General features: G+C 39.0%; 4 protein-coding genes and 1 long non-coding RNA gene across 6 annotated transcripts; 4 read left to right on the forward strand and 1 right to left on the reverse strand.

Moving 5' to 3' along the window:
- Nucleotides 1-1,274: 1,274 nt before the first annotated feature.
- Nucleotides 1,275-4,425, forward strand: LOC140814743 (uncharacterized). Its single transcript, XM_073173828.1, has 3 exons — nt 1,275-1,525; nt 3,753-3,974; nt 4,092-4,425. The coding sequence occupies exons 1-3, from the start codon at nt 1,340-1,342 to the stop codon at nt 4,305-4,307; spliced, it is 624 nt and encodes a 207-aa protein (XP_073029929.1). The 5' UTR covers nt 1,275-1,339; the 3' UTR covers nt 4,308-4,425.
- A 969-nt stretch (nt 4,426-5,394) lies between these two features.
- Nucleotides 5,395-6,679, forward strand: LOC140814744 (uncharacterized). 2 transcript variants are annotated; one of them, XR_012114149.1, is made up of 4 exons: nt 5,395-5,570; nt 5,669-5,887; nt 5,989-6,111; nt 6,359-6,679. It is a non-coding gene; the product is annotated as an uncharacterized lncRNA (long non-coding RNA). The 2 variants fall into 2 exon arrangements; XR_012114148.1 differs by having other exon boundaries at nt 5,395-5,887.
- Nucleotides 6,680-7,571: 892 nt separating this feature from the next.
- Nucleotides 7,572-8,942, forward strand: LOC140814325 (acyl-CoA--sterol O-acyltransferase 1-like). Its single transcript, XM_073173276.1, has one exon. It carries the CDS (start codon nt 7,713-7,715, stop codon nt 8,820-8,822), a length of 1,110 nt encoding a protein of 369 aa, XP_073029377.1. The 5' UTR covers nt 7,572-7,712; the 3' UTR covers nt 8,823-8,942.
- Nucleotides 8,943-15,446: 6,504 nt separating this feature from the next.
- Nucleotides 15,447-17,656, forward strand: LOC140815698 (uncharacterized). Its single transcript, XM_073174764.1, has 2 exons — nt 15,447-16,621; nt 16,735-17,656. Exons 1-2 carry the CDS (start codon nt 15,447-15,449, stop codon nt 17,654-17,656), a joined length of 2,097 nt encoding a protein of 698 aa, XP_073030865.1.
- A 2,898-nt stretch (nt 17,657-20,554) lies between these two features.
- On the reverse strand, nt 20,555-24,113 carry LOC140814647 (fumarylacetoacetase-like). Its single transcript, XM_073173687.1, has 14 exons — nt 23,787-24,113; nt 23,225-23,303; nt 22,979-23,037; nt 22,773-22,897; nt 22,613-22,687; nt 22,329-22,404; nt 22,062-22,161; nt 21,892-21,951; nt 21,653-21,723; nt 21,500-21,562; nt 21,283-21,347; nt 21,083-21,179; nt 20,856-20,981; nt 20,555-20,755 (listed from the first exon to the last, which is right to left on the reverse strand). Exons 1-14 carry the CDS (start codon nt 23,988-23,990, stop codon nt 20,693-20,695), a joined length of 1,263 nt encoding a protein of 420 aa, XP_073029788.1. The 5' UTR covers nt 23,991-24,113; the 3' UTR covers nt 20,555-20,692.
- Nucleotides 24,114-24,775: the final 662 nt, after the last annotated feature.

Consider the following 24,775-nt stretch of genomic DNA (forward strand, 5'->3'; position numbering starts at 1 on the left):
TCACGATTTCAACACCCTATAAAAACCCCTAACATAAATAAAATCAAAGGAGAGACGAGTCATGATCACCATGACTCATCATATTTTCCTTTATATTGCACTCTTTTTTCCTTTGTATATTCACTTGATTGATTTGATTGTCGGAGTTGCTATTTCGGACGCCCCACTAACATATCTTATTCTCACTAACATGTCATATTTTCAGGTGTCCAAGTTTTATAGACATGGTTCATTTCACTCTGTCAGCACTGCATATAAGGAAGAACTATTACTCAGCAAGGTAAATTGTCCACTCAAACTCACCCAATTTATCCGAACAATATATATTTCCAGGATTACTTGGAATCAAGTCATTGGTTATCCGAGGTTCCAACTTTGATTACCATTAAAGATTTTGTCAGCAAGTTCACCTATATGTGTGGTTAGCAAGTTAATATATATTACTCGGTATTTGTTCAAAATGTAGTGGTTACTGGTTTCTCATTATCAAACAAAAATTGTATTGTTCAATTTTTCTATTCGTGAGATAATTGTGATGAGAACGTGTATGTCAAAATTTCCGTAACTTTATTATGAGCTATGAGATTTTGATAAATTCAATTTTTACAGTATTTTTGTTGGCAAAAATTTGTGAGAGACGATCTCACGGGTCGTATTTTGTGTGGCGGATATCTTATTTAGGTCATCTATGAAAAAAATATTAATTTTTTTGTTAAGAGTATTATTTTTTTATTGTGAATATCGGTAGGGTTGACCTGTCTCACAGATAAAGATTCGTGAGACTGTCTCACAAGAGACCTACTCATTTTTGTATCATTAGAATTAACAAATGCTAAAATTTGTAAAATTTGATTTCTTTTATAGTCTAGAACAAAATACATTTATAAGTAACATAAGGTTACGCAAGTGCAAATGAATTATATTTAATAAGTATGTGAGGTTGGCTAAAAAAATCTGATGTATCGTACACATAATCATAAATTTCAAACCAAATATATTATTCCAGTATAATTGTTAAAAGTCACATTTTTTAATAATTATTATATTATTTTATCATTTTTTCATGCCTCGATTTCACTAAATTTATAACTTCTACGGTTTCACTTTTTGATTAAAATAATTCTAAACATTCAATTAAAAATAACTTTAGATTTTTTAAAAAAATTCTCATTTTTTTTTTTTAAATTAAAAAGATCCAGTTAGCAGCAATGAGCAAACTAACAAGTCTAACAACGTTTGGAGGAAAAAAGAGAGTCTAAAAACGTGAAAAAAGGTTTGGGAAATCGCTATTAAATTTAGGGTCTGCAATCCCGTCACGAGCACAGTCGAAACAAGAACAATGGCGCAGGTCGCAGGCCTACGCCCACTAATCCCGTGTAAAACCCAAACTACGTGCCACCTCCAGCGCAGGCCTCGGCGAATTCAGGCCGCCGCTGCTTACTCAATTCACACATGGAGTTCTCTTAAGCAAAGTCTCAACTGTAGCGGGAAGTTTTCTTGCCTCTTCTCCGACAACCGCAAGCAGGTCCTTATCCGCTTTCAATTTCTCACCATTCTACTTTTATCATCGCATAATTTCTTCTTATATGCTCGCTCGTTATGTATTTCGGAATGGAAAAGAATAATGAGAAGATTTTGGCCTTCTCTTTTTTCTTGTTACTAATGGTTAAACGAAACAGTTGTTTGAAGCAAGCAGATATGACATCCTTGATGTGCAGCTGTGCTTGTGTTTCTAATTATCTCTTGTTTTATAAATTTTATTCCGTGGTTTAGCAACACAAACTTTCCTGGAACCATTTTTTTATTTTGTTCTTCATCCTATACAAGTTATCAGATTTCTTTTAATGTCTCTTTTAGCGCTCAGACTGAATGTTTGACTTTCAATGAGTTATTTGAGGAAATCGGCTCTTGCTATCAAATTAAAAATTGGGTGCGAGCTTGATGGGATTTCTATTTCAAATTTATTTCCCTGATCCACCCCCTGTTTGCAACTGGTGTTGGACTATTAACAAATAACACTACAATGCCAAGCAGTTGCATAAAAACATTTCATAAAACAGTCAATGGTAGAAGAATGAATTTTGTTTAGTTCAGAGAAGACGTAAAACTGCAAAACTATGTACCGATCGCCATTATATGAATCGGAAAAAACTATTTTGCTATGTAGTCTCAATACCGTGTAGCTCCACCATCCTCTATCAAAATGATTGTTCCTGTTTTTGTTCATCCGTACGTGCACGATGAGTTCAAACTGTTACAGTTAGTGCTTGCAACATTAAGCAACCAGCTAGAAATTTACCATATTTATTTAGCTTTATGGTAATAATTATGTCAGTCCTTTTGTTATCACATGATTTAGTATCATGTGAGTTAACAGTGAAGACAAAAATATTGTCAGTTCTAGAGCACCATGGGGCAAAATACAAGTAGTCGAGTATGTCATATTAGGAGTTACTTGTTGCTGTATAAAGAAAAGTAATTGATAATTAAACAACGGTATGATGAGTAAAAACTTGACCCTTTCTCGTATCCTCTGTTTTTAAACTGCATGAATTTCATTTTTTAGTTTGTAATTTATTCTTGTTTGCATGTTAGCCATCAATAGTTGCATCTGTTAAGAATCCTAATGACAAGAATTTTACGCTTGATCTTGATTCAATTTCTATGAATGATTATGATTCTTAGACCCTCGATACAAACTTGGAACCTGGTTTTAGAATTTTGGCACTCCAATGCTATGTTGTTGGGGTCTTCTTGGATAGAACATATTCGGAATTGTTATTGCCTTGCTGGTTGAGCAAAGCCTCAAAACTATGCTACTGCAGCCTTTATGTGATCCTAAAGCTTCTTCATGGTGATTCTTCATAAGCTGTAAGCCTTGGTCAATCTACCATACTATACCAAGTTACTTTGCCTAGGTGTATGACGACTTCAAACTACTGTAGTTAACACCTGCAACTTAAAGGGTGCATCGCAACTCAGTTTTTGGCAGGTCTATTTTTCGGTAATTCCACACTTGGAAATTTTGAGTTTCATTTCACATTTTGGTGTTCTCTATGCATCTACATATTAGTTATCTCCTGCGTTATATCTTAGAAGAATCTTAGTACTTTTTTCCTCGACAACTCGAGTGATGTCAGGCCCATTCCCCCTGTCTTGATTTCAGAAGCTAATTGATTTTAGAAATTTTCAGTGAGTGTGTCTCAATGAAAGATTTCTCGCGCATTAATCAGTAAATTTGACTTCCTAATCCTTAGCAAAGATGGATAATTAAGATCACACTTCTACAATTTTTTTAAACATGATTGGATGTAATTTTGTCTTTGTGTTTCAAATCTTTTCTGCAATCTGTCATTTATTTTTTATGTTTTTCCAAAAATGAACTTATGTGGTTATTTTATGTACATCAGCCGGAAGTATTGGACACTCAATTGTCTACTACAACTTTGAGAAAAGACACATTGTTTGGGTATTGTGTGGGTTTGATTTCAAGTATAACCATCCTCTCAATGAAGAGGATCTTCCTCGTATACAGAAATGATATGCCAATAATGCCATGATGTCTTGTTGGCAAAGTCAATCAAGAGAATAGTGCAGTATTGAATAGAGTTTGGTTTGGTCAGGAGGTTATATTGTGACATAATTAGGTTAGAGATCTTGAAAAGGAATAACTTTGGACTTGAATTATTTGAACTCTACTTTCAGTGAATGATCCTCTGCCGTGAATACTCTTAAATATTTATGAATTACAGGAACAGGCTCGAAAAGCCTTAGAAAGTGCCCTTGGTGAAAAGAAAATGGAGTTCGAGAAATGGGACAAAGAAATTAAAAGGAGAGAGGAAGCAGGTGGAGGAGGAAATTCAGGAGGTGGTGGCTGGTTTAGATGGGGCAGATGGTTTGGTGGGTCCGATGGAGACCATTTTTGGCAAGAAGCACAACAAGCAAGTCTTGCAATTTTAGGTATTCTTGTTGTGGTAAGTGTTTTCAACAATATTCGTGGGATCTGCTCCTACAAGTAAAATTTGTCCTTTTGGTCTAATTTCGTTTAAACACACACACAGAATATCTGATTTATATTTTTATCAGTACAGTATCTAATAGTGACAAAAGGGGATGTGATGCTTGCTGTTGTATTTAATCCTTTGTTGTTTGCTCTACGTGGAACTCGGACTGGCTTCATCTTTTTGACATCAAAGATCTCGAATATGATACATCCTGGCGGGGAAAATATCGCCACACCTCAGGAGGAAATGGCTCGAAATGTTTCCGCCAAAGAACGAGTCGTGGGCAAATGGGGAAGCAATTGATTTTGTTTCAGGCGATCCTTTCTTATGCCCAAAAGAGTTCTATATATGCTTGATTTTTGTAGAAAATATTGGTATTTGTTAGTTCCAATTTATCCTACAGAATCTTCATTTTCGTTCAGCCTTTCCTATAACCACTACAAATTCTGGCTACTATTTGCAATCAACTCATTCCAAATCTTTCGGTCCAAGTGTGATCTAAGTAGTCTTGTAAGATGATCACGTAGCTAATACTCAAAATGGAAGATGAAACTAAAATTGAAATGCTTGTATATTCTTTTGGTTTCAGTTGTTCAATTATGGATTGAATTAAAAGATAAAGTTCAGCTTCTGAAAAAAAATTATTAATGTGTGTAATCAAAATAATTGAACTCAATAATTTCAGAACCATTTTACAAAGTATTACTCCATGTATGTATAATTTTTTTAATATAAATAAATAAGATCCCGCTTAAATTTCGTTGATATACACTGACTAATTTAAACTATGCAAAATGAATTATTCATATAAATTTCAGGGTTTTAGAACTTAAATATTCAAATTTTGATTTGAAAAGCACTTTGGTAGGATGTAATGGTAATCGCATTTGCATCAACAAAATTAATTTTTTTTTGGAGTAAACAAAATTTAATGTTGGCCATGTTAAAAGAGTCCGTCGAGTGGCCTCTGGTTAATGAGATCCTACCTATGTAGGCACTAGCCTCACTTCATTTCAACGGGTAAGATATTGTCACACATACAATTTCAAAAAAAAAAAAGTTGGTCTTATATATGCATAGACAAATCTTGGTCATCCTATCATGGGTAATGCCCACATGAGTAAGATGAAATCAACCGTGGCCTCTCATCTCATTCAAAGTACAACGGTTCCACTGGTAATTACTGCATTCCATAAACTGCATTCCAATTCCACCATTAACCAATCAAAAGAAAAGTCAAATTTAAGGAAGAGTGCTACATACCACTCTGTCTCGTCCGACAAATGTAAGTTAGCGATTTTTTATCCACGTTAATTGCACATGCAATTTACTATGGTTTGGCTTTACAGTTAGATGTAAAACTCATATTCTTGTAGACTGCAAAAGAAAATTTTGAGTGAGATGTGGATGTAGACTAAAAATGAGATCCGTGGTCAAATATGTCATTGATTTCAGTTTTCATAGGCTCTTTTTTTTTTCTTTTTCTTTTGAGGATTATCATAGATCTCCGCACTGAAAGGTCATACAAGCATCCCGGTACAAAGCCAAGTTCTAGTGGTTCAACATGTATAGAGTTTGGCTGTTATGTTGGTTATTGCAGTTAAATTTAATCTGTGTCCGGAAATTAATTGTTTGATAAATCTGTCTCTGCTGCAATATTGTAGAAACACTTGATCCAGGAGTGAAAATCTTGAGCCTTGCAATAAAATCCACTGGTAGGAATGATATATTTCTTCCAATCCCTGAAGCCGGAAATCCAAAGGGCCCCTGGTTTACCTTGAAAGAAGGGTGCCGATACTGCCTTAGATTTACTTTCCTAGTCAACAACAACATTGTATCGGGTCTGAAGTATTAGAACTCCGTCTGGAAAACTGGCCTCAAAGGTTCTGTTCCCTCTATATATCTGTGTTCATAATTGCCGTTTAGTCGACAAGGATTTGGTATATTTAATTTACTTCTCCATTTCTCATACTTCTTTCCACAGTGGACAGCACGAAATAGATGATTGGAACCTTCAGTCCTCAGGCAGAACCTTATATGCATGAAATGCACGAAGAGAGGACTCCTTGGAGTATTTGCTAGAGGATCATACTCAGCGAAAACACAGGTTACTTAGCTATTGCCTGTTTGTCTCTGATTTACCTCTTCATATGAATGCATTACACTAATGCAACCTATCCACAGATATGATTTGAATAGTGAATTGCCACATATTTTAACTCTCCAAATGGCCATGCCAGCATAAATCATAGCTAGAATATGCACTAGTAGAATCCTGAAATCTGTAGACAATATCGAAATGTATCATTTATCTCACACCACCATGCTTTATCTCTTTGATGCGATATTTGCAGTTCCTTGACGATGATAACAGATGCTACTTGGAACTGAACTATACATTTGAAATCAAGAGAGACTGGTAGTCAGCATAGAATCACTCCCAACAGCACAAACATAAAAAAAATATGCTGTGACAGTGAGATATGCCTGTTCATGGAACACTACTACCATGCTTCAAATTTGAATTTGTAGTTGGAAGTGGTGGGCTACTCATTCGACTTCCAATCTAACTGTATCCCATTGAGCATACTACATTTTATTTCTCCTTATATATTACTATTTACTAAACTTATAATAACCGATTTAATCCGTCATTGTAACCGAACTAAATTCATATATATATAACCCTCCTATTTCGACTCAACTAAATACAAATATTCTTCTCCTACTAATTTATTTGGAAGACATAAATTTCAAAAATCAAATTTAGCTTACACGCATGGTGTATCCGTATGTCACAACAGAGAACAGTACGTAGGTTAAATATGATATTTCCGACAATTATGGATCCAAGACAAATCAATGAGTACCATGTCCAATGTCATTTTTTTTCTTCGTTGTACCTCGTCATTCGGCGATGTTTTTATATTTTATTTATATTTATTACGGAGACAACCAAATCTTGGTTGCGTCTTGTTTCTGCAACTAAATTTTGGTCAAACCGGAAAATGCCACGATCATTGCCTCTAAGCCACTCATAGAACGCTAGTGATATCTTCGGCGGCGCCCGTAGATATTGTTACCTTTGACTTTTTGGAACCAAAGCTTCTAATTAGTCCATTTCTTTAATGAAGCAAGAATATGACAGTTTGGATGAGATATTGTTAATTCTCTCATTCAATAAAAAAAATTATTGTGTCAAACAATTGTTATTTTAATTTTTTATTCTTTAAATAATAATTCTATTATCATATTCTATATTATTTTTTTCTAACTATATAATGCGTCGTGACAACGCAACCGATATCTCTAACAACTGATGTTTATTGTATTTGACCATAACTATATAATATAAGTAACTGCAGTAGAAAAAGTTTAAACCACATCATCATCTAGTAGAGAAAAAAATCAGTTTTCAAAAATATTATCAATTCATTCTCGAAGAAATATAATATATGCCCTCTCGTTTTCACACACGCACATTTAAAATGATTGATGACAGTTGCTTACAATAATATTAAACACATTTTAAAGTCAAAAATGATGTGTAACGTTGAATTAATATTTGTGGGAAATATATAGTAGCATTCTTCATCGTGGCTCCGCAGGTTAAACACGACCAAGTAATATTTTTTTCCTGAAACAATCAAAGCAAATTCGCCATAGCCCACCAACCTTCCCACACACACAGAAGAGACCGCAAAATTAATGGCGGTTGATCAGATAAAGAATGTGATTATGCATTGGACGGAAGGAGAAATCAACAGCTTCATCAAGATATGGTTATCAGCATACATATCTTTGTTGTACTGCTATTCTGCCGGCAAGATATTAACCGGAGGAATATCCAGACTCACCTGTTTCCTCCCTGTGGTGTGCCTGTTCATTCTCCTCCCGTTGCAGTTGCACTCCATGCACCTTGGCGGCATCACCGCCTTCTTTCTCGCTTGGCTTGCCAACTTCAAGCTGTTGATGTTCGCTTTTAACACAGGTCCTTTAGCCAATCCTTCAATTTCTTTACCACGATTCCTAGCCGTTGCTTGCCTTCCAATCAAACTCATTCAACAAAACACAAGTAAGAAGACCGAAGAAAATGAAACTTCAACCCCTAACAATGGTCATAGGTCGGTCAAAAACTATGCATTGAAGGGTTTATTATTGGCGTTGATAGTGAAAACATATAGCTTCGAAGAATACATCCATCCAATAATCATTTTGGTTATATACTGTTTCCATATATACTTTGCCTTGGAGATTATACTAGCCATCGCCGCAGCCATGGCTCGCGGGTTGCTCGGAGCGGAGCTCGAGCCACAGTTCAACGAGCCATATCTTTCTACTTCTCTGCAAGATTTCTGGGGGCGTCGGTGGAACCTCATGGTCTCGCGGATACTCCGCCCGACTGTGTACCTTCCCGTTCTACACTGGTCAACGGGAATAATGGGCCGACAATGGGCCCCGCTGCTAGCGGTGATGTCCACTTTCATCGTGTCGGGCCTGATGCACGAGCTCATATTTTTTTACCTGGGCCGAGTAAAGCCCACCTGGGAAATCACTTGGTTCTTTTTGCTGCACGGCGTGTGCTTGAATGTGGAGATTGTTGTCAAGAAGGTTGTAAACGGCAGGTGGCAGTTGCCGAGGCTTGTAGGGACAGTCTTGACCGCTGGATTCGTGATGGTCACCGGATTTTGGCTGTTCTTCCCCCAGTTGTTGCGGTGCGGCGGGGATCAGAGGGGGCTGGCGGAGCTATCCGCTGTCGGCGCGTTTGTGAAAGACGTCGCCAGGGCGGTTGGTTTCGCGGTCAACTCAAGAGTATAACATTTCTTTTTTACGTCCTACAGATAAAAACATATGATTGTAATGCTATAATATTATTCGGACACGCTTCGTGGATGATTTGATTATTCATTAATGATTAAAACAACAATTTCAAAAACATTTACTTGAGCTATAAAATAATCTAACCCCAAAAACGGCGGGCGAAACCAAGAAATTACAGTTGTGGCGACTTAATGCCACTGCTGCGCGCTAAACTAAATCATCTTCACAGGGACCATTGGAAATTTGGAAATCTGGTTTCCAAGAATTTTGTTTTATTCAAGGTGGGTTAATTGTGTTTTTTTAAGTCAAATACCCATTTTTTGGATGAATGACTTCGATTTCTAGGAACAGAAAATTGTGAATGAGAAATTAATATTCAAATTTACATCTTGCCGAATATTTTAGCATTTTTGCTATGTGAAACATAAACAAAAATATTAAATTAATATTTGCGAGAGTTTCACTGAAATTAAATTATTTATGCATGGAACTACTATTTCTCATAATGTAAGTAAAGGCAATATTAATGTATTCTTCTATCATCAGTGCTAATACAATTTTTTTGTCATTTATTCGAAAATTCTCGTTCAACCTTATATTGGTCAAATTGTGGCAAAGTACTATGATATTAATTCAAAATCATTTATTTTATGACCATGATGGTTGCTATGGAATAAAAAATCGAATCACACGTTATCATATGAATTAATGTTAATAAATTAAATAATACCACGGATAACTTTGAACGGAGAGGATAAGGAATGGCTCATAGTCAAAATCGAGGAGAAATAAATATTGTCATCCAAGAAAACACCCCACCAATCTCAGAAATGACTTAAATGTTCAAATGCAACCATGTATATATATAGAGGGCAACCCCTGGAGCAAGCTAAATCGTGGTGGATCGATCGTAACTTCGTTTTGTAGAAATTCTAAGATGTCAAGAATGATGATTTTGTGCGGTGTAACGATGATCTTATTATGGGAGATGAGTGTGCCTTCTGTTGGCTGCCCCTCTGATGGTAGTGGATGCCGAAACTGTCTCGCAAATCGGATGAAATCCGGGTGCCCTGGATGTGTATCTGTTATGCAATGCATGGACGGGTGTCTTTGGGGTGGCAACCCTCGTTCCAAATGTATGAAGAGATGTGATTGCAGGGGTGAGTATCCACGGTTAGAGGACTGCAAAAAGTGTCTGTCGCAGTGTAAATGCAGTTGTTCTGTTTAGAGGATGATGGTGTAGTTTTGGTGTAGTGAATTTAACATTTTATGCGATATTTTGAGATTTAAATGTCATTTCATGGAAACTGTTTCGTTTTTCAAGAATATCTACGTATGTGGCTGTTAGGTTTTCTGTAGAAACAAGAATGTCCAATCAGTTAGATTGATTACGAGTTTACACTTGTCACAACAAGTAGTGCTAGCAAGCAGGGTTCATTGTTGAAAAATGATACAACAATCTGAGTGCCTCGAATTTTTTGCAAAATAAAGATTGTGTTTGGGCTAAAAATAATTAAATTATGAAGCCCACGTTAAATTAATACAAGCCCGATTAAATTGTATGGGCCCATCAAACTTAGCAGAGCAAGCCCAGTCCATTTAAACTGATCACGAGACGTTAAGTTGGAGAAAACGTGGGAAGAATCGTGGGAAGAATCGTGGGAGGATCGAGACAGATCGTGGAATGAGAAGCGGGGAAACATGGGTCATGGGGGAGTGGAAAAAACCATATCTCACAGTGAAGAAAAAGAGTTCATCGGCGACACACAAAACACAACACAACTCTTCAACACAGACAAATCTGCAAATACTCTCTGCAAAATTTCCAATATTCAAGCAATAGTCTTTTTCAAGCTTTCAAGCATATTTCTATTTACGTCTTCTCGTTTGTAGATTTCAGCAACTTCATATTTTATATTTTTATGTCTTGTAAATTTCTACAGTTTATTGAAAATATAAACGATGTCAGAGATTTATTCCTCAAATCCCAATAGTTTTCTTTATTTTGGCGTTATAGTTCTTTAGGAGATTAGAACCGACGATCAAATTTAGAATTCACAATCGCTTGTTTTTAGAAGTTAGATTTTATCATTTTCACACAAATCGGTGCACTTCGCACCTGGCACGCCCGCAACACCAAATATTGTGCAAACATATTTTTGGCACGCCCAGTGGGACCATCACTATGCCGCCAAGAAGAAAGGAAAACGTGAATCAGGAGGGTGGGGAGTCTCTGGCGAATCAAGAGGGAACTCAAGCGCCTCAGCCAGAACAACACGTTGTTGAACCACAGGTTGAAGAAATGGATCTACAGATTTCTACTACTAATGACCAAGTCTCAAACAGGGTGATTGGAGAACTGACTGATACAAAGATTGAGGAAATCTCACTGGCATTATCTAAGGCGATGGCTGACTGTTTGAAATCCATTTTGTGTAAGCCGAGTAAGTCCCTTCGAGGAGAGCAAAATACTACTGGCAAAGAGGCTGACCAGGGAAGCAACCAAGTTCATGAATCCGATCAGGGAGTTGGAGACTCAAGGGCTGGCGATCCCCGCCGCCCAGAGTGTACTCTCCCAAATCAGCCCGAAAGAAGGTACACACCACCTCACAAGAGAGAAGAAACCTTAGGAGAGAGAGCTCAGCCATATCCACGTACTCATGGAGTGGGGAGCTCGAAGCAACCAGTTGCTCAAGTGTTCAGCGTGACCAATCCTCTGTACCAACCGGGAGCTTATGATGACATATCGCACATGGATTATCCAGGAGGAGATGGAGGCTTCCCAGGGGGTAATTTTGGTTTAAATGCAGGGTTTCAAGCTCGGGGGGCAAATTACCATCACCAACTCCCCGCTCGGAATTTGCACGGGATTGATCCAGAAATGGTGAGAGAAGCTGTTCAAGAGTTATATGGGCCGGCCTTGAAACAGATTGGCCGCCCAGAGTTCCACAAACCATATCCAGACTACATTGACGTGAATAACCCGTACCCAAGGGGTTATAGAGTGCATGAGTTCAGTTTATTCTCCGGGGAGGATGGCCAGTCCAGCATGGAACACATAGCCAGATTCACCATCCAGTGCGGGGAATTAGCCAACTTGGAGAACTTCAACAATCTAAAGTTGCGGCTATTCCCAAATTCCCTCACTGGAACTGCATTCGCTTGGTATGCCTCGCTCCCCAGAAATTCAGTGATGAGTTGGCAAGAAATGGAAAGACAATTTCACATTCAATTCTATAGAACAGAGCCTGAAGTGTGCATTGCCGACTTATCCAGAGTCACTCAAAAGAAAGGAGAGTCTGTGGAATATTTCATAGACAGGTTCAAGAAGATGAAGAATAGGTGCAAGGTGTTCCTACCCGAGACTGAGTTCGTGAAGATGGCACAAAAGGGGCTAGATTTTGAATTAAGGAAGAAATTCCAGGGAATGGAGTTCAGGGATTTCTTTGAGCTAGCCGCCAAAGTGGCTGAATACGAAGAGCTTTTGAGGGAAGAGTCGTACAAGAAGAAAACTGCTATGGGGTCGTATTATCAAGAGGTGGAAGATGTGGCATTGGCGGAGATTCGGTCAGCTGGTTCTTGCACCGTTCCCCTGCTAAAAAAGAAGCCAGCAGAACCTGAAAAGAATAATAGCTCCCAACTCCCCAAAGACATGCACTATACTTTTGACACGTCAAAGACCGAGGAAATCTTCGATTTCTTGGTAAAGGAAAAATTCATCACATTCCCGCCTGATCATAAGATGCCACCTACAGAAGAGCTGAAGGGAAGAGAGTATTGTAAGTACCACAACTCTTACAATCATGCTACGAAGTCTTGTTGGGCGTTCAAGAATATCTTGCAGGACAGAATTAACAAGGGAGTTGTGAAGTTCCCTAACAAACAAGAGTCTATGGCGGTGGATGACGATCCTTTTCCCCCCGTTGCTTTGGTTAATGTGAATATGACAGATTTGAGAGATCTTCTCAATGAGAAGAGAAGGCGATCTTTTGCAGTGAAAGACCGAGTGATCAAGAAATACTGGATTCCAAAGGGTCAATTGTTTGAAGCTCATGGAAGGCACAGTGTCGATGGAATGCCAATAGCCCAGCAGCGTTTCCCTAGAAGTGTTGGTGAATCCGCGGCCTTTAGGCCGAGGGATCAACATTTTCTTGAAAGACCAGTGATGGAGAAGCAATGGTTCAGAGGGGAGTCATCTCACAGTCATCACCAAAGGTATTCAAACAGGAGAAATGCATGTGAATTTGAGTCAAGGAGGGTGGAAACCAGAAAAGTATCAGCTGATCACGGCAGAGAACGGCGTTCATACGAAATCACAAAAGGAAAAATGATTGAGAACAGTGGAGTAAAGCCAAGATACGTTCTTCCAGCCAGAGGGGAGTTCAGTGAGTCTTGGAGAGTGGCCCAACACAAAAAGTTCCCTAGGCCACCGACTAGGACACAAAAGAGACGACTGTTGAGAGAAAGAGCTATTGCAAGAAGAGAGGAGTTCGCTAAGCTGAAGAATGAATCCAAAACTGATGTTCCAGTCTCCAATGAGCCAGTGGGGAGTAAATCTAAGTTTGGAAGATCGGCTACTGAGGACAAGTTTGTTGAAGACGATGATGATTTATTAAGCGAAGAGGATGATCAAGCAAGGAAATCAATTAATTTTCGCGTTGGGGAATTTCACATCACTGTGGATTGTGCCACTGGAGTGGTGATACTACCCGAGATATTTAAAATGGTAGAAGAAGGGAACGGGGAGTTGATACCCCATGAATCGTCGCAAAAAGAAGATCAGGCAATTAAACTCCCCGAAGGGAGTTCAAAAGTGATTATCAAGGAGGATCACCGAAACAAGCCTCAGCAGGTGATACTTGAAAAGCCTACACCGGCCATGACCAAGCACATAAGGCCGTTGTACATCAAAGCCCACTTGAATGGGAAGCCAGTGTCTAGAGTGTTGATTGACAATGGCTCAGCAGTGAACGTTCTCCCAGTAAGAATGTTGAAAAATCTAGGCAAAAATGAAGAAGACTTGATCCCTTCAGAAGTTTCGGTTGCTGCATTTACAGGGGAAACTACCAAGACCATTGGGGTACTCCCCGCCGATGTTACTGTGGGGAGTATGTCATCTTTATGTGCATTCTTCGTGGTAAACTCCTCCGCCAACTTCCAAGCGTTGTTAGGCAGAGATTGGATCCATGCAAACCAGTGCATACCATCCTCAATGCACCAACTGTTGTTATTTTGGAAGGGGGATGACTTGGAGGTCGTAGAAGCGGATGGACAACCGTTCCAAACAAGTGCAAGTGCAGTAGAAGCCAGATATTATAATGGGGATTTTGGGCCCATCAAAATCCGTAGCAATAGCAAGAAAGAAAATCCACTGTACATGCAAACACCAACTCCAAGCTCGGTGTTGGAAAGAATCCTCAAACCTACCGTTATCGTGCCATCGAGGCCGATAATTCAGCCACTGATTGAGGAGATTGATGATTGATTCGAACCAACGAGGAAAGGAGGTAGCTGCAACCTCTATATGGAAGGCACATGTGCAGCAAGTACTGGAAAAACTAAAGGAAGAGGAAGCATGGGACACTTATGGAACTGAAGTGGTCCAAGAAGAAGAATACGAAAATGATGAGCTCCAAGTCGATGAGTTGTTGATGGCGTCATCTCAACTGGAAGATGGCCAACATGAAGTTCAAGACCTATTGGAAGAGATTAACTTGGGGGAGCTTGAGAATCCAAAAGTTGTATATGTGAGTAAGTTACTGGAAGAGCAGTTGAAGCAAGACTTGATCAGCATGTTGAAGGAATACAAAGATTGTTTTGCATGGGGTTATGATGACATGCCAGGGTTGGACCGAAAATTGGTCGAACATCGACTTCCACTCAAAGAAGGTTTCAAACCATTTCAACAGTCATCTCGTCGCATGTCAAAAGAAGTTGAATTGAAAGTAAAAGAGGAAGTGGAGAAGTTGTTAAAGGCCAAGTTTATAAAGCCAATCCGATATACCGAATGGCTTTCAAACATTGTGCCAGTAATGAAAAAGAATGGTAAGGTCAGAATATGCATCGACTTCCGAGACTTGAACTGTGCAACTCCCAAGGATGTGTATGTAATGCCGATACCTGATATGTTGATTGATTCAGTGGCTAGACATGAGATGTTATCTTTCATGGATGGATTCTCGGGCTACAACCAAATCAAAATAGCTGAGACTGACACTCACAAAACAGCATTCAGATGCCCGGGAGCTGTTGGTACGTTTGAATGGCTTGTTATGCCATTCGGGCTAAAGAACGCGGGAGCCACGTATCAAAGAGCCATGAACTCCATCTTTCATGACATGATAGGACATCATATTGAAGTATATATAGATGATATAGTTGTAAAGTCTAAACAAGCTACTGATCACATTGAGCACTTGAGGAAGAGTTTCCAAAGAATGAGGCAACATGAATTGAAGTTAAATCCATTGAAATGTGCATTTGGCGTGAAAGCAGGAAACTTTCTGGGATTTCTTGTGCACCAGAGGGGAGTTCAAATGGGAGGAATCGCATCAGAAAGCTTTTGATGTGATCAAGGGTTATCTATCTAACCCACCTGTTCTGATGCCTCCCAGGTATGGAATGCCCCTTAAATTATACATCTCTGCTGCTCATGAGTCAATTGGATGCCTACTAGTTCAAAATAATCATGAAGGAAATGAACAAGCCATCTATTATTTGAGTAGATTCCTTACTCCAGTAGAGGTGAAATACTCTGTGATTGAAAAGCTATGCTTAACACTGTATTATGCATGTACTAAGTTAAGACATTATTTGATTCAATCAAGAGTGTTTGTGGTGGCTAAAACCGATTTGATTAAATACATGCTTAATAGACCCATCCTCTCTGGGAGAATTGGCAAATGGTCTTTAGCATTGGCCGAGTTTACATTGACATATTATCCCCAAAAATCAGTAAAAGGCCAAGCTATCGCCGATTTTTTAGCTGATCACCCTTCACTTGATGAGTTTATTGGAGAACAGGTTGGATTTCCAGTTTGTGGAGTGGGAGTTCAACCCTGGGAGTTGAAGTTCGATGGATCAAGTACAGAAACAGCAGCTGGAGCTGGTATTGTGATCACCTCCCCAAGAGGTGTGAAAACCGCTCTATCCTTTAATTTGAATTTCCCATGCACCAACAATCAAGCGGAATACGAAGCACTGGTCATTGGATTGGAAATTCTGAAAGACTTAGGTGCAAGAGAGTTATTGATATCAGGGGATTCTCAGCTGGTACTCAAACAGCTGTCAGGGGAGTTCAAATGCACAAGTTTGTCCTTAGCTCCTTACTATACCGCTGCATCCCAACTGCTAGATGATTTCGAGGAAGTGTCATTAGTACACGTCCCAAGACAAGAAAATTGGGAGGCAGACGAGTTGGCACAGGTTGCTTCGGGATTGAAGATGTCTCCGGAACTTACACACAGGCTGGTGTTGATTCAAAAGAGAAACCACCCTTCAATTCAGCAAAGAGGGATTCAGGTAGATACGCTCAACTTGGATATAAACTTAGCTGGTGACTGGAGGGATGACATAAAACATGTGCTAGAATCAACCGGGAGAGATATTCCACGTGGTTTAAAAATGAGAGCTCTTAATTACGTTTTAGTGGAGGGTGATTTGTACAGGAAAGGGCTAGATGGTCTGCTTCTCAGATGCATAGGCTTCCCAGAGGCTTTGGAGATCATGAAGCAAGTTCATGAGGGAGTGTGTGGAGCGCATCAATCTGGAATAAAGATGAGATGGTTGATAAGGAGGTATGGCTACTATTGGCCATCCATCCTGAAAGATTGCATCAAATATGCTAAGGGATGTCAGCCATGTCAGAGACACGGAACATCCAAAGAATTCCAGCGGATGAACTTCACAGCGTTGTCAAACCATGGCCATTCAAAGGCTGGGCCATGGACTTAATAGGGAAAATCTACCCTTCATCATCTAAAGGCCACTCGTTCATCCTTGTGGCTACAGATTTTTTCACCAAATGGGTAGAAGCAGTGCCCTTGAAGAAAGCGGAGCAAGGGGATGTTATTAACTTTGTGAAAGAGAATATTATTCATAGATTTGGAATTCCAGAGTCATTGACCACAGATCAGGGAACTATGTTCACAGGCTCAGATATGAGGGAGTTTGCAGAAGACTATGGAATTAAATTGATAAACTCATCCCCTCATTACCCACAGTCCAACGGGCAAGCCGAAGCGTCAAATAAAGTGTTGATAAAGATTCTACAAAAGATGATGGAAGAGAATCCTAGGGATTGGCCAAGGCTATTATCAGAAACTCTGTGGGCATACAGGACATCCAAGAGGACTGCCACTGGAGTGAGCCCTTTTTCCCTTACCTTTGGCCATGATGCAGTGCTCCCATTGGAGATTATGGTGCCATCAATGCGAGTGGCAAAGCAAAATGAACTTTCCCTTGAGCATTATAATGAAGCAATGATCATGGAACTAGAAGAACTAGATGAGTTGAGAATCCAAGCGTACAATGCTTTGCTGTTACAGAAACAGAAAGTGGCAAGAATCTACAACAAAAGAGTTAACAAGAAAAGTTTCCATGAAAGAGAAATAGTGTGGAAGACCATACTACCACTAGGAACAAAGGATAGGGAGCTGGGCAAATGGTCTCCCAACTGGGAGGGACCATTCAAGATACATAAGGTGTTAGACGGAAATGCATATTGGCTATCAAGCATAGATGGCCATCCACACAAAAGATGCATAAACGGCAAGTATCTCAAGCCCTATTTTCCGAGTATGAGGGAAAAAGTAGGAAGATCTTGCGAGTAAAGCAATCACAAAGGCTAATCTTCAGTGGGGAGTTGGCATTTTTCAGTGGGGAGTAGGCCTTCAGGGCCATTTTTTTAATATTAAGTTCCTGATTTCAAGGTGTCACGTGATGTAGGCCTTAGGGCCACTGAAATAAATATCTGTTTATGATTCAACAATAAAATTGATAAGAGAGAGTGGGACAGTAAGCCACTTTCATTCATCATTTTGAAGGCCCTTTGTTTCACTAGGGAGTCGGCCTTATGGCCACTTATTTCCAATGTTTTTATGGTATCAGAAATAATGGTGAAGTGGACCGTACCACCATTATATAAATTGGTTGTTTGCGTGTGCAGTGACAGGCCCATGAAGTAGGCCTTCAGGCCACTTAGAATAGGGCAAGAAAGAAACATACCGAGCGGGGAGTTGGGCTCACCGAACGGAACAACGAATAATAATGAAGAACAGAAGAGAACAAGGGCGTTATGCGAACCCCAAGAGAACCCAGAAGTGGAATTTGGTATTGAAATAGGCTATCTAGCCATTTTTGTACGGTTTTTAGCTTCATGTTGTAAAATTTTGTTTTAAGTAGGCCGTAAGGCCACTAATGCAAATATTTGTTGGTTATGATTCAAAAAACGAGAAAGACCAATGAAAGTTGGCCAGTAGGCCACTTTTACCATATTGGATTCATTGTGTTTCGATAGAGAATCAAGGAAGAGAATAATCTCGAGTGGGGAGTTTTAGACCAATCTATGGTTTTGATTGAAGATATTGAAATGAGTTGGGTTAAGTGGATTAAGAACGAATAGAAACTCCTTTCCAACATCCAATACACAACATCACATACAAACCCACCTTCATTCCACATCCATCACCCGACAACCACAACATCAAACCAACAGTCAACAAATACAAAGCGGAGTCACCGCATGCAAGAACAGTAAGTAAATGTGTATGTGGGAAAGGGGTCCAACTGAAGTGCAATGCATGCAAATGGCTGCTTGGGTAGGGGGAATGTGACCCAAGTGATGTGCAACACACAAAGAAAATATTAGAGTTACCTCTTGGCTGCCAATTCATGGTCATATGCACGTTTGTTGAACAAGGGAGCTAGTGATCTAGCGGGGAGTTATGCCAACACATGGCTTGAATCAGTTGTTTGTCGGTGGGGTGCACAAAACCATCCAACTCCCCGCAGGAACTCGATACTAGCAAAGGAACAAAGGGCAGTGACATGAAAACATCTACAAGGAGCCAACATGGAAATGACATAGAGTAACATGACAGTGATCAATATTGTGGCAAAACAAGTCGTCATTCCCTCAAATTTCTCTAGGCGAGTCAAAGTGCCTCAAGGTTAATCATACAAGGCAGGAAGAAGAAACCAAATTGTATTGCATAAGATTCAAGAAACGGGCAGTACATTTACCAATGGCCATAGAGGTTGGAGTCATGAGTAGGGGCAGACAGTGGTGACTCGTGCTTGAAGCTTGAGCGACGACCTCAGTTGGGTACCCGAGCGGAAGAACTATGACATAGATGTAAGAAGCATCGGCACATACATGACACATGCATGTTGGTATCACAAGAAGACTTCATGAACAGAACAAGTTTGGGTCTTGCAAATGTTTATGTATTTTCATTGGAACAAATTCACAAACACCATTAGGGCACAATGATGAGCAGAATGACTTCTTGGTTGGAACAACTAACGTAAGATTCATCAATTACCTGGTAGGGATTGACGGTACTGGTCATGGTCGACGGGGAGTTAAGCTTGGTGTTGCTTTCTACTCAGCTTACTTGGTTGCTGAGAAGGTTACTGTAACTACTTAACATTATAATGATTATCGGTATGTATGGGAGTCTCAAGCTAGTGGCTCATTCACTGTTACCAGATAGGCTCATCTGCGAAAACATGAGGAGATCTAAAAGAGGACCAGCTGGAATACCTTGAGGAATGCAGGTTGAAGAGTTTGGTCAAGAAGCACTTTGAGTTTATTAGCTACCCAATCTCTCTTTGGGTGGAAATGACTACAGAAAAGTAGTTCTCTGAATGCAGGGATGAGGAAAGAAAAGTTGAAGACAGAGAAATAAGAATAAAGCGGGCTGTAGAGTTTTTGAATCTGAAAGGGAGTTGGCTGTGAAAAATCCAAGAGATAATTGGGCTCGGTCCAAAATTACAAGCCCGCCTCAGAAAAAATGCTTACGGGCCGCTCCAAATGAATGAATTGAATTTGGCTACATACAAGCATTTTGGCCCACGGGCCAATGCTTGCGGGGGGCAATTGTTTGGGCTAAAAATAATTAAATTATGAAGCCCACGTTAAATTAATACAAGCCCGATTAAATTGTATGGGCCCATCAAACTTAGCGGAGCAAGCCCAGTCCATTTAAACTGATCACGAGACGTTAAGTTGGAGAAAACGTGGGAAGAATCGTGGGAGGATCGAGACAGATCGTGGAATGAGAAGCGGGGAAACATGGGTCATGGGGGAGTGGAAGAAACCATATCTCACAGTGAAGAAAAAGAGTTCATCGGCGACACACAAAACACAACACAACTCTTCAACACAGACAAATCTGCAAATACTCTCTGCAAAATTTCCAATATTCAAGCAATAGTCTTTTTCAAGCTTTCAAGCATATTTCTATTTACGTCTTCTCATTTGTAGATTTCAGCAACTTCATATTTTATATTTTTATGTCTTGTAAATTTCTACAGTTTATTGAAAATATAAACGATGTCAGAGATTTATTCCTCAAATCCCAATAGTTTTCTTTATTTTGGCGTTATAGTTGTTTTAGGAGATTAGAACCGACGATCAAATTTAGAATTCACAATCGCTTGTTTTTAGAAGTTAGATTTTATCATTTTCACACAAATCGGTGCACTTCGCACCTGGCACGCCCGCAACACCAAATATTGTGCAAACATATTGCAATAAGAAATCTTTACATCTTAGACCTTGATAATTCTGGCCTACCCAGCAGTAAAAACTCACAGACATGGAAGTCATGAAGTAAACACAAAATCTAATTAAGATCGCGTTTTCAGGGAGGTGACGGAAGAATCTTCCCAGAGCACATTCCGAAGCCAACGTTGTAACCTTCCCCCTAAAATTGAAAGAAATAACCACTCAGTGAAAATTAAAAGATGTGGCAGAAAAGAACGCAAAAATATTAACTTAATGTGGATATGTCCACAAAAATTAACCTTGCAACACCCAGTAAAAATGACTTTGTCCCCGTCTTCAAGAAACGTACGAGTGGCTCTACCTAGAGACAATGGCTTTTGCCCGTTCCAGGTTAACTCTAGCAAGCATCCGTATGATTCAGGTTCCTGTAGTTGAAGTAAGGAATGGACATTTGGGAGAGGCAGAAACAGGGAGGAAGGCAACAGAAATGACTGCATTACAAACATATCTCAGAATTTAATCTTACAGGACCACTAATAGTTCCAGTTCCAAAGATATCACCAGGCCTTAAGTTGCAACCATTGATAGTATGGTGAGCGAGTTGTTGAGTGATTGTCCAATATCTGTACCACAAAGCAAATAAATTAGCGTAAAATTCTCAGCAACACTTTTGTTATCATAAAGTGAAAAAAAAATCTTCAATTCGAAACAAAGATAACGACATACAAGTTATTGAAGTTGCTTCTTGTGACAATGTATGTTTCTTCGTGTCCAGCAGGTGTTACAGAAACCTGGTAGGAACATTTTCTTCAATGTGTATAAAATTTAAAAACATGCTAACACTTTAGGGGTGGAAATTTTGCTCCAGAAATCTATCGACTCAAAAGATGCGCTAGGAGAGAACATTTATTGATCCCCAATAAATGGACAGAGCAGACTACACCTGCAATGAAATATCATAGTTCTTGGATTTCTTTTCCGTGAGATATGGCAAGGATGGAGGATTCTGCAATTAAAGTTACAGAAATTAATATGCTTTTGGAAAATGCATGTTAGCTGGTATGCTGTCTGATTGCAAAGAGAAGCTAACAAGTACCTGCTCTGGAGCATCAATGGCAAATGGTTCTAAAGCGTCCAATGTTACAATCCATGGAGATATAGTCGTGCCTGCAGTTTAAACAAAAACAAAAGTTAAGTTTTTGATAACTCCACCCAGAGTTAAAGATGTACTAATTAATCAGAGTAAAAATCGGATATCAGCACTCGAATGCACCATAAAAATTTTGACTCATTTAAAGAACATGATTCACAATCAGTAACACATTGATCTCTTACCAAAACTTTTACCAAGGAAAGGTCCAAGAGGCACATATTCCCATGCCTGAATATCCCTTGCTGTTAAAACCAACTTCTCATTATTATTGAAATGCATGTATCAAATCAATAAATCAGTGTAATTGATATAATCTGAAGAATAAAAAGACTCAGAGAAAGTGTCTGTATACCACTCCAGTCATTCATTAAGACAAGTCCAAAGATATGATCTGCTGCCTCGTTGATATCAATGGGCTTCCCCAATTCGTTTCCAGGACCAACCACAGCAGCCTAAATTGATAGCAATTTTCAGAAAAACATGCATGTAGCTTTACAAAAGCAGGCAGGTGGAATAATATCTACCAAGATGGATTCACAGGACAACAAAAGAGGTGCACTCCACTTGAAATTTAGCTAGAAGGAACTATCAAGTTAGATACAATGATATGAAAGCTCACCATTTCCAGTTCAAAGTCCAACTTACTAGAGGGTCCAAAATAAGGAGCAGAATTTCCAGTTGGATAACCTTGACCTCTAGACAAAACATGATAACGTAAGTCACTGATTTACTTCAAGGGCCTAAAATACAATTTTCAAAGATTGATTGATAACATAAAAGCTTACAGTTATATCGCCCTTAATGGGATGATCATCAGATTTTTAATCATTGTTTTAGTGCAAACAAGCAGGGAAATTAAGTATGTTTGCTAATAAACAAAGAAGGAAGGCTGATTTTTGTAACCTTGGTCGAATGATATCAGTTCCAGAAATGACGATAGATGATGCACGCCCATGATAAGCAATAGGAACATGAAACCTGAAAATTATTCAGTCACCGAGAAGAAAATTTAAAAACACCTCAAGAGCTATGGGCTGTGAGGGAAGACAATAAATTGCCATACCAATTTGTATTAATTGGGTTTTCTGGGCCTCGAAATATAAGTCCACAGTTTTTGGCATGATGCTTAGATGCAAAGAAGTCCGTGTAGTCCCCTATTGCAATAGGGAGAAGCATTTGGACCTTATCCTAGCACATCACAATATATTAAAACAGAAATATAGCGAATTATCAATTACATGAAAATTTTAAGCTGTAAGAATCTCCTACCACTGGCACAAGGGCTATCTGTTTTAGGATTCCATTATCACGCAGTGTTGGTTCATCAGCTGCATTCAGAGATTAAACAATCAAGCACTGAAATTGCAGGTCATAAACAATGAATTTACTGTTTTCAACTATGCAGTAAAATCACAAATGATTGATGAAATTTCGTGATAAAAATTAGAGAATGTCACAATAAGTTACGGAAGCAGGAAAACAGAATTTGTGCAATACAGAAAGTGAGTAGACCACCTGACAAAAGCTTTTGCAATGTAGCACGAGCTTCCCTCCATGCAGGTCGTCCCAATTCCAAAAACTTATTAAGATTAGGCTGTTGCAGAGGACATTTCCAGCATTTAATCGTAGACTTCATACTCTATTCTGATTTTGCAGTGCAGATTAACTCAAATAGCCTTCCCACCCAATTAGAAGTAATACGGGCACATTGACTCAAGCATTGTTAAATAAATGGTTAAGTATATTCGACTCCATTTTCTCAGTTTTTTTCTCAAACATAGAGTTACTCCGGCGCACTTAAATTTTAAATCCCGTGATGCTTTTCATTTCAAGCAATTTTATTATAAACAAACAATTAGATTGATTACTCGCTTCCCATATAATATGATGCAACCACTCACTGAAGCTGCATCAGAGCATTAAAATACGAGATCAACCAAAAATCATGCCGATGGCGATATATGTACTTCTAAGCAATTCACACAAGAGTACAAGCCCAAGAAGAACCTCTCCTTAGAAAATCTCAAATTTACAGAGCAAAAGTACATCGATTTTTTTATATATAAAAAAACCGTACCTGATTGAAGCAATCGGAATTTTTGAGAAACTTTCCATCGAAGAGACCGGCGGAGGAAATGATGGAGAGATCCAAGACGTAATCTCCAATGGCGACGCCCGGTCTAGGCTCGGAAATCGGCTCGGGCTTGAACACACCGAACGGAAGGTTCTGAATCGGGAAATGAGAGCCCGGTTGGACTTCCACGAACGACTTGAGCACCATAGCAAAGCACTGAAGATGGAAAGTGAAGAGTGGTGAGTGAGAAGAAATGTGGAGAAGGTCACTAGTATTTATAGTAGGCAATTACCAGTCTGGTGGTTGGCGAATGCTACGGCTGAGATATGAAGTCATCATCTTTTTCATTGTAATTATTTTGTTATCAACTTGAAATAAAATATAATATTATATAATTACGCACAATCTTAATATTCGAAGATGTAAACGAAGCAAGGCTGAAAATGTATTTTTGCCCTTCATGCTCTATTTTTTTGACTCTTCGAAATAAAGAGCAAGTCTTTTATGAGACGATATCATGAATCTTTATTTATGAGACGGATCAACCTTACTCATATTCATAAAATACGATCCGTGAAATTGCCTCACTTAAGTTTTTGTCGAAAGTAAAATATTTTTTGAGAAATGATTTTATGACTATAAGTCTAGGATCAAATCTTTGCTTCATATGACGAAAAATTTGATATTTTCAAATTATTCTGGCATGAGATATACGTTGGAAAATAGGTAATGAGTACCATTCCATGAGTATTTGTCGAGATCCTTGGTAAATTGATCCGAAAAATTTCTATATACAAATTCATCTTTATAAGATGGAACCACTCTAGGTGGTTTCGGACCTGATTGACCTTTCTTCGCGCCCATTGATACCGACTTGTTCCAAGAACTTCTCCAACCATGGGATATCGAGTAGATCACCACCGTCCCTCTATCATCACTTGTCTAAGAGGACCTTCGAAGCTGACACTTCCGTCAAGATTATATCTATTTAG

The sequence above is a fragment of the Primulina eburnea genome, chromosome 15 (genome assembly GCF_022965805.1).
Source record: "Primulina eburnea isolate SZY01 chromosome 15, ASM2296580v1, whole genome shotgun sequence".
NCBI lineage: Eukaryota > Viridiplantae > Streptophyta > Magnoliopsida > Lamiales > Gesneriaceae > Primulina > Primulina eburnea.

What these genes read in the sequence shown, in the direction of transcription:
- LOC140814743 (XM_073173828.1), top strand. Translation starts at nt 1,340, where the DNA reads ATGGCGCAGGTCGCAGGCCTACGCCCACTAATCCCGTGTAAAACCCAA. An exon ending in TCTCCGACAACCGCAAGCAG is followed by an intron (nt 1,526 to 3,752) that starts GTCCTTATCCGC and finishes TATGAATTACAG; the next exon opens with GAACAGGCTCGAAAAGCCTT. An exon ending in TTTTAGGTATTCTTGTTGTG is followed by an intron (nt 3,975 to 4,091) that starts GTAAGTGTTTTC and finishes TTATCAGTACAG; the next exon opens with TATCTAATAGTGACAAAAGG.
- LOC140814325 (XM_073173276.1), top strand. Translation starts at nt 7,713, where the DNA reads ATGGCGGTTGATCAGATAAAGAATGTGATTATGCATTGGACGGAAGGA.
- LOC140815698 (XM_073174764.1), top strand. Translation starts at nt 15,447, where the DNA reads ATGCCCCTTAAATTATACATCTCTGCTGCTCATGAGTCAATTGGATGC. An exon ending in ATGAGATGGTTGATAAGGAG is followed by an intron (nt 16,622 to 16,734) that starts GTATGGCTACTA and finishes TGAACTTCACAG; the next exon opens with CGTTGTCAAACCATGGCCAT.
- LOC140814647 (XM_073173687.1), bottom strand. Translation starts at nt 23,990, where the DNA reads ATGGTGCTCAAGTCGTTCGTGGAAGTCCAACCGGGCTCTCATTTCCCG. An exon ending in AACCCAATTAATACAAATTG is followed by an intron (nt 22,688 to 22,772) that starts GTATGGCAATTT and finishes AATAATTTTCAG; the next exon opens with GTTTCATGTTCCTATTGCTT. An exon ending in TTTCCTTGGTAAAAGTTTTG is followed by an intron (nt 21,724 to 21,891) that starts GTAAGAGATCAA and finishes TTTAAACTGCAG; the next exon opens with GCACGACTATATCTCCATGG.